The sequence below is a fragment of the Apodemus sylvaticus genome, chromosome 14 (assembly GCF_947179515.1).
Source record: "Apodemus sylvaticus chromosome 14, mApoSyl1.1, whole genome shotgun sequence".
Taxonomy (NCBI): Eukaryota; Metazoa; Chordata; class Mammalia; order Rodentia; family Muridae; genus Apodemus; species Apodemus sylvaticus.
Genome location: NC_067485.1, coordinates 2,444,297 through 2,456,903, shown reverse-complemented (window position 1 = coordinate 2,456,903; position 12,607 = coordinate 2,444,297). Strand labels below are relative to the sequence as shown.

The 12,607-nt window shown below is 41.8% G+C and overlaps 1 protein-coding gene across 6 annotated transcripts in view; it reads left to right on the top strand.

The window, feature by feature from the left end:
- The window catches only part of Aopep (aminopeptidase O (putative)), a 313,459-nt gene that overhangs the window by 56,104 nt on the left and 244,748 nt on the right, over window positions 1–12,607 (top strand). For all 6 annotated transcript variants that reach the window (XM_052156769.1, XM_052156766.1, XM_052156767.1 and 3 more), the window contains one exon: window positions 4,564–4,730. In XM_052156769.1, coding sequence (XP_052012729.1) covers window positions 4,564–4,730 — 167 coding nt within the window. The remainder of the gene's footprint in view (window positions 1–4,563; window positions 4,731–12,607) is intronic.

Sequence of the window (12,607 nt, the reverse complement as noted above, 5' to 3'; positions counted from 1 at the left end):
TGTCTCAAAAAAAACCCCAAAAACAAACAAGACAGTTATACCTGGGATTCTCCAGTGTTCATGGAGACTCCGTGAAAACTTTCCAGAAAAGAAAAAACAAACAAACCCAAATAGTTGATGCTTTGTATTTTTGAAAGTGGTTTTCAGGTTGATACTTGATGTACATCTTTGGAGTTACAGCTCTAGATAGCAAGTAGAATGCCAGAATGAAACCACATCTTAGGCTTATAGAACAGATAGCACCAACCATGTAAAGAAGCAGGAGGGAAGGGGGTACTGGGGACTAGCCCCTTCAATAGAGTGCTTGCTGTCAAGCATAAGGAGTTTGAATCCCTAGCTCCCATATGAAATCTTCAGCAGAAGCCCCAGCATTGGAGAGGTGAGACAGCATTCCTGAGGCTTACTAGCCAACTAGTCTATCCAATCTCTTCACACAAACAGAAATAAGAGAGCAAGGGCTGGATGTACTACCTGTAATCCAGCCTTTGGGAGGAGAATGCAAGAGAACTGCTTTGATATTAAGGCTATCCTGGGCTACAGGCAGACCAACCCTTTCATCCTCTTTTTTTTTTTTAAAAAAAAAAGAAAAGCAAAAAAGGTAAAAATAATAGAATACTGAGGATATTGGGAGGAAGTGTGTGGTAGGGACCTGGCCAGACCATAGAATGCAATGTCTAGAAGTAGATAGTGAAGGCACAAGATGGTATTTTGGAATCCAGTGAATGTAAGGGTTTCTATCTCTTATTTTATTGGAACTCTGTCTGATATTCACCTCCAAGCTATGTAGCTGAAGAAAACTTTGAACTTCTGCTCCTCCTTTCACATTCCAAGTGCTAGGATCATAAGGATGTACCATTAAAGTCTGATCCTAGAATTCCTTAGTTCTCGTTTTAGACCCTTAGCCCTCTTGTTGGATTACAAAAACACAGCTTCTTGGTCCATCAGCCTGGCAGTTGCCATGTGATGAATGAAGCCCTTAATAAGCACAGCAGACAGGCCATGCTCTTTGGGGTCTTTTTTCTTACTCCCTTGGTTTCCACAGTATGGTTACTTTAACATCCATATCACCTCCTTGAGCCCAAACCTTTAGGAAGTTCACTCAGTCATGTATAGCTGTGTAAAGGACAGATCAAAAACACTGAACATTTTAAACAGCAAGCACATGCCATCTCCCAGTTTCTGAGGGTCAGCCATCCAGGAGAAGCATAGCAGGCTAACTGTGGCCCTGAATCTTCTACAAGGTTGTAGTCAGGCTGTCAGCTGGGCTTGACCATAGGTGGAAAGCCTTCTGAATTCTCTTACAGGGTCTTTGCATACACAGCTTCTGATTGGCAGTTGGCTAGAAGTTTCTGCTCCTCAAGTGGGGTCATTTGCTAGCTTACTGAAGTCTTCATTACCAAGCCACTGTGTCTGTCATCCCTACCCTCACCCCCCCCCACACACTTCTAGTAAAAGATAAGGATGGAGGGGAAAAAAACCCTTAAGCCAGATGTCATGGCTCACAGCCCCCATCATGGGAAGCAGAGGCTGGAGGGTTGCTGGAAGTTCACCAGCCTGGTTTACAAAGTAAGGGCTAGATAGGGAGACCATGTCTCAAAACAAATCTCAGAAGTGATAGGGCATGACTTGTGCTGTAGGTCAGAGGTCACCCTTAGTACATTGGGAGGTAGCTATGAATGGTGGCAGGAGTCGGAGCTCCTGGAGTGAGGAAGCTCAGCCGTTCCTGTCTCTGAGAGCTCTTCCGCCTTCCCTCCCTTCTCCTCTCAACACATACCTCAGGTAATCCTAATTCTGAACCTGAACTCAGGCTTCAGAATCCATGTTAAATACCAGTCATGGTGGTGCACACTTATAATCCCAGAATTTAGACAAAGGAGATGACCTCACTGGTCAGCTACCTCCCCTGTGTGATGTGCTCCAGGTCAGTGAGAGATGCTGCTTGTAAGGCGGAGATGCCTTCTGGTCTCCATGCACACGCACACACAACTTTGCTTACAAACATGCGTACAAAATAAAAATCAAAGAGCAATTCCCCTAATTCTGCCTCCGTATCATTTCTTAGATGTGCCTTCATCTCAAACCTGGTTGTTTTTAAGGAACTGTGTGGAGAATGATAGAGGATGCCTTGGGGCCTAGTTAGCCAGCCACTGAGGATAGAAGACTGTCAAAGTCACACCGAAAGTACAATAGTCACTTGAGCCAAGAGCATAGACATTTGACTTGTTCTGTGCATGTTAGCCATCACATCACAATACAAGGCAGATGCAGTCTTAGGAATGTTCCAGACAAGGGTATGAAGTTACAGGTAGGTTAACTCCAAAGGTATACATGGCTCTGAAGGAGGCTTCTAGGCTCCTGAACAAGAAAAGCTTCAGGGTTCATTCTGCTTTGGTAGGAACGGAAGCCTTGTTCTTGGGGGTCTGCCGGTGATGAGGAAGCAGGACTTTTGACCTGCCAGTTGGTAGGGGCAGTGGGCTCCTTTCCATGCTGCCTATTTTCCTGCATGCAACCTTCCTCTAGGAGGGGATCTTCTAGGGGGTAAACCCACCCCTAATAGGTAGAATTTTCTAAGCTAACTCTCTCTTGACCCCACTTGGATGAGTAATTGGAGCTAATAACAGGAATCTTTGGCTATCACTGGCCCACCTGGGAAGAAGTAAGCAATAATAATCTTCCTCATTAGGGTCTGAAACAGCCTGAGGCTGGACAGCTAATGGGAGGTTAAGTCAATTAGAAATCCAATGGGACCAGAGAATGGATTCAGAACTCACTGAAATTGATCGAATGCTCTGAGCCTCACATAGATATGTCCACCTTTACTTTCAGATCTAAAAGCTTGACATACTGAACCAAAGACTAACTGACCCGTTTTACCCATGACTGGTAAAAGGCTAGAACAACCCTACTGTCCATCATACCCTAGTTTGGCAGGCCACCCATGTATGGTGTTTATGTTCAGGCTGGCTTCAGACTTGGTGTATAGTTGACACTGGTGTGAACCCCCTGTTCCAGTTGTCACCACCTCCTCAGTGTGGGGTGGAGCTACAAGTCTGCTACCATGCCTGGTTTGTTAGTAATGAGCTTTGGCTCTGATCTTTCCCTGCCTCCTGTCAAGCCATAGAGTGGGTACAGTTGTACCCTGTGATTGTGCTGCAGCCTGTGTCTGCCTTGAGACCCACATTCTGCTCTGAGATCTGAGTGGTAAGGAGCCACATTTGTGTGGCTCTTCTGCCTGCGGTTTTCTGGCCAAGTTTGATTGGTGGAAGATCAGAGCAAAACCAGGCATTCTGTTCCTCCCCTCTCCCTCTGACACCTGGAGTGTGAGTCATCTCTGTAGTCCCAGCTCCTATTGGACAGTCTGCCCTGTCTCTAGGTGACCCCTGCCTTTGTTACTACAGCTCCTCCAATTTGGGAACCGTAGCTGCTGAACTGTGGCTGGTCTCTAGACTGCCTCGCTCTCCCCCGCTTGGTTTCTCCACTCTATCCTTTGTATTATAGTTCTCTGTGTTATCTCTGTTTGCTAGACCCTAGCCTGGCTTATCTTTTCTTTATTGAGCCTTAATAAAAGAGGAAAGCCATCATCCTGTGTGTTCTTTCCTTCACCATATAGACAGATTAATGTCCAATCATGATGATGTCAATGAAACAGTTCATCTGCAGGAACTAGTAGCTGGTTCATTAACATTGTAAATCAAGCTGATTAATGAACATTTGTCTTAATTAAAGGAAAATAGTTTTCTTTTCCTAAGTTGTTTTCCCCAGGAGTCAGTGTCCTGCCTTCTCTGTGGTGTGAGAATAGAGTCATATGATTTTGCAGGTCTTTGTCATCTGTCAGCCATGACTTAACCATCAAAAGGGAGCCTGCTTGGTTTGGGATGGTTTAGTACTTGTAGTGACTGAGTCCTAACTCATGCTGTTGGTTTTGTACCTGGCTTTGGTAATGAGCGTGTTCCTGTGGCCTTCCCATCACAAGCCTGGTTTTTGTGACCTCTGCCGAACTGTTTGTGCCAAGCCCTGTTCTTGGCTTCTACACAAGGATCCCCACAAGGGCTCTGTCTGAGAAGGCAGTTTCCATGACTGGGGAGGAAGGGGCTGGTCTGCCTGCCAGCACTGGCTTTGAGACCACCGCTTGTTTTTCCAAGATTAATAATCACAGAGATCTCCAGCCGTGTTTTCTTTTCCAGAATACTTTCCAAAAAGTCTGTAAGAATGTCTCTGAAGCTTTTTTCCTTTGAAGGCAGAAAGGCCTAAGGGGAGCATAAATTATAACTTTGCAGAATAGTATTTAAAACCTTATCCAATTTTTTCTCTTAACACACACACACACACACACACACACCTACCTTTTTACATATTTAAGTGGTTCATTTGTGAGGAATAACCACTGAGCTACTGACATAGCAGGCCCTTGACATATTCAGTTCAATATGAAAGAGTCAACTATAAAGCCTCAAATGTTTCTCCTTGGAAAGCTCAAGATGACCTGCCTGCCTTGGTGGAGAGATAAGTGGCAACTCATTTTAAAGAGTCTTCCCTTCTCTTGTCTTTGTCTTTCTTCTGCAGGCCATGTGTTTATACTATGGGATCCCCCATCAACAACAGGGCCCTTTTTCCATGCCAGGAACCACCCGTTGCCATGTCAACATGGCAGGCTACAGTTCGAGCAGCTGCATCTTTTGTTGTTTTAATGAGTGGGGAAAATTCTGCCAAGCCCACACCGCTTCGAGAAGGTACAGTACATGTGTTCTTTCTTATTTGGGTGTGACTCACACAGCAGGGCCCATGGAGCTGTCTGCTGTGCTGCAGTCCCTAAGGAGTTGCTTTACTGGCGAGGTTGGAAGAAAAACCCTACCAGAGAAAGCACGGGGGTTGGAAGGAGCACTGGGGAATCGGCATGGGGCTTCAGATTCCCCAAGCCAAAGTTATCAATTCATAGATGACTCCACTCTTACATGGTGGTTTGTGGAGCAAAAGTGGGTGGTCTTGGTTAAAGAGTTCCTGGACAGGCAAGTATGTCATGGAAACACATAGTTGAGCTGTGTGTGGTTTGGATATGGTATCTGTATGTGGTTGTCTGTTTTTATAAGAGGTAGTACGTAGGCTAGCCAACTTGCTGGGCTTGGAAGTCTGAATCCAGGGTGTGTCAGAAGAATGGTGGCAAGAGCCAGTACACCACCCAGATCTGTGAGGCGCTTGTCTGTTCAGTCACCACGGTCCATTTGATGTCTTCAGTATGCTGATGCCAGGCAACAGTACTTATTCTTAATGTAAAACATGGTGTCCTCTCCTACACGCTTATCAGAAAAATTTGAACATATACAAAAAGTAAAAAAGCAAAGTGAAATAATTTTGGAAAGAATGAGTGCTCACATGTTGCATTACCCCCAGTACTTAAGAGCAATGTGCATCAAGAGACTAAATTGTCTTTACGGTGTGCGACGTATAATCTACTTTTCTGGCTCATAGTGTACATTGAAAACATACAATTGCTTTATTGTCTGAGCATATCAGCAACCGACAGACCTTCACGTTGGTGGATATTATCACTGGATCATTTTCCTGTTATCAATAACATTGCATTATGTTCCCAAGGAGATGGTTGAATGGATTGATGAGTAGCTGGGTCTGAGCTGAGTGTGTCTAGGCTGTGTTGTGTGTCCCACAGTATTTTCCATATTGTACCATCTTACTTAATGCTCCAGTGTTGTTGACTTTATCTGTTCTGATTTGTGACATTGGCTTCATCATAGATTAGATTTGTTGCATATGTACCAGATTCTTAAGCTTAACATTTTTATTTTTAAATGTAGAACCATTATATAATGTATTTATACATGAACACAGGACATATTTGTAGTAAAGTCTCTTTTTACTTCTTTAAAAAAAAGATTTGTTTATTTTATTTATATGGGTACATTGTAGCTATCTTCAGACCCACCAGAAGAAGGAATTAGATCCCATTACAAATGGTTATGAACCACCATGTGGTTGCTGGGAATTGAATTCAGGGCCTATTGCTCTTAACCATTGAACCAACCTCTCCAGCCCTCTCTTTTTACTTTTTAAAATTTGGTGTGGGATGAACATGTTCCATTGCAGTCCATTTGAGATAGCCTTTGCCAATGAATATTCCATTTGAAAAATTATTGGAGAATTTTATACATCCACACATGTATTTTGATCAGTGATCCCCATCACTTCTGTCCAGTTCCTCCCCTATTTTTTCCTCCCACTGAGTCTACTTAGTGCTGCTTGCGTGTAAACAGGTGTGGGACTATTTACTGTGACACAAGCAGCCTCTCAGGGGCTGCTTTCCTGGAAAAAAAAAAGGACACTCCCTCTCCCAGCAGCCTCAATTTCCAGAAGTTCCTCAGCCTGGAGTGGGACTTCATGTGCTTCATTTGCAGTCCATGCTGAGGCTGGCTGGCTTGGTCTTGTGCAGGCAGTGCCAGGTGCTGTGAGTTCATGTGTGCAGCTGCACCATCCACCATCGTGTTCAGCAAACATCAATTTGCTGCAGCAGACATTCATTTCCTCTGGCTTTTGCAGTCTGTCCTTAACTTTTTCCAAGATACACCCTGAGCCTTGTAGGGAGGGGATGTGATATAGATGTCCCATTCAGTCTCTTATTGTCTGTATATTGACGGGTTGTGAATATCTGCACTGTAAAAAGAAGTTTTTCTGATGAGGGTTGACAAATACACTAATTTATGGGTACAGAGATAAGCATTAAGGGGTAGTATATTCATATGTCCATTTAGCAGAATGACAGGACTAGAATCTTTCTTAGCCACCCATGGGTTGTTATCCCACTTAAAGGTACAGGGGATGGGTTCCATCCTGTGGAGCAGGCTTTAAATACAGCCAGAAAGTGGTTGCTTGCTTGCTCCTATAACATTTATGACCCTCTTACAGGAGTGAGCATATCTCATGTTATCCATATATATGTATATATATGGATATATACATATATAAATATACACACATATATGATACATATATACATATATATGTTGTGGATATATATATATACATATATATATATGGAAATTCTGTAGTAGTGGGTTTTAGTGGCATTTTCAAAGGTCATTTTTGTTTCTCGTCCCTCCTGGACTCCCTTCTCCACCTGCCCTTCTAACCTCACCTCATCCATCCCATCTCTTCCAACATTCCCCTTTCCCCTTCATACTACCGGTATTCTATCCCCTTTTCCTTGATGTCCTCCCCATGCTGCTTATTGGTTTTCTGACATCTGTGGGTACTCTAATTTAAGCACACACATCTGGATGTTCACAGCTAGCACAGCTAGCATCCACACAGGAGAGAGAACATGCAGCATTTGTGGTTCTGGGTCAGTCACTGCACACAATGATAATTCATGGCACTACCCATTTGCCTGAAGATTGCATGGTTTCATTTTTCTTTATTAGTAAATACTTGACCATTGTGTAAATGTACCAAATTTCCACTATCCATTCCTCAGTTGATGAACATCTATGCTGTCTCCATTTTGTGGCTATTATGAGTAGAGCAGTAGTGAACATGGATGATCAAGTACTTCAGTAGTAGGTATACGGTCCTTTGGGATTTGTTTCAGGAGTCATGCAGCTGGATTATGTGCTACATCTATTTCTAGCTTTTTGAGGAACCAGTTTGCTCTCTCACCAACAGTGAATAAGCATTCTTTCTCATATCCAAGCCAATATTTGTTGTCATTTTTTTTTAAAAATCTTAGTTATTGTAAGTTGCATAGGATGAAATCTCAAAGAAGTTCAAATTTATATTTCTCTGGTGGCCAAGGATGTTCAAAATATTTTGAAATATTTCGCAGCCATTTGTTTTTTTTAGTTTTTTTGTTTTGTTTTTGTTTTGAAAATTCTGTTTAATTCCACACCCCAGTTTTAAATTGGGCACAAACTTCCCAGTTGGTGTTTGATTTTTTTTTTTTTTTGAGTTCTTTGTAAATGCTCAATGTTAACCCTTTGTCAGATATACTGCTTGTGAAGACTTTTTCCATTCTGTACGGTGCCTTCAGAGGCCTGGTGGTGCCCTTTGCTGTACAGGAACATTTTAGCTTCATGAGGTCCCATTTCTTAGTTGTCGGTTTCCATGCCTGCACTGCACGCTTTGACACAGGGACTCATGTACGCTCCATTACCCTCAAGCTTGCTATGTAGCATGGTAGGGAAGGCACTCTACCAGCTGAACGCTGCTCCAGGCCAACCCAAGTCCTCCTCACTCCTCGTTCTCTGCTTGCTGATAGCCTGGCCTCAGAGGAGACAAGGCTGCCTTCACTTCCTTAGCTTTCCTCCTTTGCTAAGGGAATTGCCAACGTGTGTAGATCTCCCTTTAGAGGAGTGGAGAATTTAATACAATTTGGGATTTAAGTGCATTTTCTTGTTTACTTTGCTGTGTATCATATCTTTAGGAATTGCTGCTAATTGTTTCACATTTCACTCAGTTTAAAATCATCCTTTGAATACACGTTTAAATTGATTTTTCATTCTTGATCTCTTAAGTTTAAATTGTTTTCCTGTTATAATTTTTAAAAAGTTTTTTCTCCAAAGGAAGGTTTGTAGTTCATTTTATAGGTGTCCTTGCATATTTTTATTGACTGTGAAATGTATTCATTTGTGAACAACTTTTGTTTGGATATTAACTTTTTCTTCAAGTAAGGGCTGGATGAAAGATGTTGCCTGACTTTGAGTTTCCGTGATCCTCCCGCCTCTGCCTCCCAAGTGCTTGTACTGTCCTGTGGATGCCATACCTAGCCCTGGATGTACACTTCCTACTTCATTGCTTTTCTAAGATAAGCGCTAATTTGGCATTTCTGAGGAGGAATCATATGTTAAATTTTAATTGAAAGATGTCTGACATTGTTGCATTCATTGTGTTCTTGGGGCTTTACATTTTTATGTAATTCAAACTTCGGATCTTTCTAATGAGTTGTACTACAATGTGAGTGAGCTGTACTGAACATGTTCTTTTAAATATATTGTTCAGTGAGTTCTGGCCACTGCACACACCTGCAGGATTAGACACTGCCCTGTGGTGGCACACCCAGAAGTACCCTTGTTATACAACTACTCCTTCTAGTCCTTCCTGCAGTGTCCCTGTCTCCAGAGGTTAGCTCTGCTGTGTCTGCCAGTGACCTAGCTTTAACTCAGCATGGTGTTCCTATTACTTAGCCTTTAATCCATGGGCAAGATTCTTATATATATGAGGTACATTTCATCCACTTATCGTAGACTATTTGGGGCCAGTTCAGAAATTAAGCTGTAATGTTCACATTTGTGACTTATTTATTTTTTGTAGACATGACTTAGGATTCTCTTGGGTGAGTTCCCAAGAGTAGAATTGCTAGATCATGTGATAAGTATCTGTTTTGGGGTTCATTATCTGACAGGTCCTGTCTAAAGTGCTCTCATGGTTTTGTATTCTTGCTAGCAGCATCTGAGGGCTCTGGTTGTTATTTGTCACTGCAAGTGCTTAGCACAATCAATCTTTGAAGTTAGTCCTCTAGTCAGTATGAAATGTTATCTCATGGTTTCAGTTCAAATTTCCTTGATAGCTAATGGTGTTGAGAATTTTCATGCTCTAATGCTCATTCTTACATTTTAATTTGAACAGTGTCTGCACAAGCCATTGGAAGTTTTTAATGTGTGTCTTTCTTTTGGCTGTAAAGATTATGAAAACTCTTTGTCTAATGCTCTAGACACATAATTAATTAATTAATCTCCAAAGCTTTCCTTACAGTGTTGGGGTGGGACCTCAGGCTTTGTAACTTCCAGACAAGAGCTCTGCACAGCTGTGTACTTGGCCCTGCTTATATACTGTGTACCACTGATTTTTCAGGAATGATACTTTTGCTCTTTATTAATTCCATTTGAGATAGAAATGATGTTTTATTTCCATCTTTTATTTAACAACAAAAAACAAAAATCCTGTGGTTCTTTGATCCCAGTTTGTCACACTAATGTGTTGGCCTGGTATTTTGAGTATATAGTACATAAAAGTTATGTCTCCTTGTGTCATGGTAACAAAGCTATTTTCTTAAATTGGCTTTGGTTTCTATAATAAATTACCTCCAGGATTTGTTCTTCATCTGAGTGTTTAGAGTGTGTCTTCATGGACTTCGATGCTGCAGTACATTTTCCTCACGCTCCACTTTGGCGTGCACCAACAGACAGGATGTGCACATACTGAATTCCTTTTGCTCTTCCTGTCCATCTACATGTAGCTGAAACCCTCTCTCACTTCGGCAGCAGGAAGTTAATGACAGCCCCAGCTGTAATGTCTTGTTGACAGTTGTCTTACCAAGTTGAGCTTGATTTGTTTGGAATCTTCCTCTCTCCCTCTGTGCAGCTCCTTGACACATTCAGAATTGATCCAGTACATGAAATCCTATCATTTCCAGCAGACACTGATACCCGGGCATCTCTATAGCAGCTTCCCCTGGTAGCTGAGCCTCCCAAGATGCTTGTGTCTCCCACAACCTCCTCCCCTCACCCCTGTGTACTCTTTCATTCATGCCTATGTCATTCCTGACACAGACACAGCACCATGTGCCAACTCTGTTTTCATATATGACCATTAGTTTTCTTTTCCTCACAAAGATGTATGTTTTTATTTTATGTTCATGAACATTTGCCTGCATGTATATTGTGTACCATGAGCATATATGGTACCCGCAACGGCCAGGCTAAAGTGTCATATTGCCTGGAACTGGAATTAGAGATGATTGTGATCTGCCATGTCATGCTGGGAATCAAACTCAGGTACTCTGCAAGAACATCCAGTGTTCTTAGTAGCTGAGCCATCTCTCTAGCCCTATTTTTTATTCTTGGAAAGGGAACGCTCCTGATTTACCAGAATGGACTGAGGCATTATTAGAATGACATTTTAATAACTAAATATTAGATGGTATTAGATTATAGATATTAGAATGATATTTAAAAAAACTAGAAATCTATTGTAACTCTTGCACAACTATAGAGTCAAATAAAATTACACTAGTTTACTTAGTTACTAAAATTTAAACCAATAAGTCAAGTTTGATGCAGACTAAGATTTGCTAAAATAAAATTGTACTTACAATAGGAGAGTGGATCCAGAAAGATGTGTGTGTGTGTGTGTGTGTGTGGGAGAGAGAGAGAGAGAGAGAGAGAGAGAGAGAGAGAGAGAGAGAGAGTGAGTAGTGGTGGTCTGTGTGCATATCTGTATGTTTGTGTGTGTTCTACTTGCGTGTGTGTTTGTGTGTGTGTGTGTGTGTGTGTGTATGATTAAACACCTGTCCTACTCTGAACTATGTGATACTCACTTCTCTATGACTTTCCTTCAGTCTCCTCAGACATGCTTTGATATTATTTGCCTTCTATTTTTCTTTCTGTATCTTTTCTTTACATATCATATATGATATGTATTATATTGTAAAGGTTTGTTGTAGTGTATGAGTGTGTGTGTGAGTTTGCAAATGTTCACATGTGTGTATAGACCTGTTCTTCACATTTAAAACCTTTTTTAAATTAAAATAATTAATTACTTTCCCCTTTCTCTTTTCCCACCCCTCTCATGTTTCCCTCTTTACTCCATCTTGAAACCATGGCTTCTTTTTCTCCAGTTGCTGTTATTATTGCATGTGCATGCAGTTTGTTCAGTCTCTGTAGTTGATATATATATATATATCAACTTGTGTAGGAAGCCATATGGTTGAGGTACCATGGGTGAAGCTTCCCATCATTTCTAGGAGACACATCTCACAGCAGATTTCTTAGTCATTTGGTTCTTACAGTCTTCTGCCTCTGTTCTACAATATTCTCTTGAGTTCCCTGGAGGAGCTGTGTTGTAGATGTAACTACTGGTGCTGGGTACCCCATGATGCCTTGTTCTGTGCATTTTGATAAGTTGTAGTTTTCTATAGTGTACACATCTATTGCAAAGAGACGTTTCTTTTATGAGAAGTGAGAGCTCTGTTGGTGCCAGTAGGTTCTTCTCTGAGATCTATGACTTTACCAGTCCTATATAGTTGGCTTGGTTTCCAGTACCAGGCATTATTTTCTGTTTGTTGAATGGACTTTAAGTCTAATTAAAGAGCTGTTTGTTATTGCCAAGGTATATGTACTAATATTGCACCTTTAGGGTTACGGTGCCATGCTGGGCATTGTCTTGGCTTATAGATAGATGTCATAGCTGGATAGGACTCTTTCTTGATTGCTTACCTCCTCTAGAAGCTTGTGTGGCAGCTCTGGTACCACAAAAACATGTCCTCTGGGTCCTGTGTTCAAAGGCCATGGTGTCTTCAGCAACAGGGACTCAGCTTCCATCTCTGGGAAGTAACAGCACAGCCTGTGATGTTTGGGGAGTCTCTTGAACAACCTTGCCCAATGACTTTGAAGCTGGTTCTTCACGCTGCAGTTCTAGAGGGGAGCACTGTCTGACCAAGTGGGATAGATTCATTTAAACTATAAATGTATACACATAGACTTTAATGTACTGTGTGTAATCTAGGTAAATAAATGGTTTCTCGCGGCATTTTCAGACATTTTTAGTCTTGTTTTACTCTCCCCTTTCCCATATGTGTGTCCTTCCTCCTCCCATTCCAGTAAGC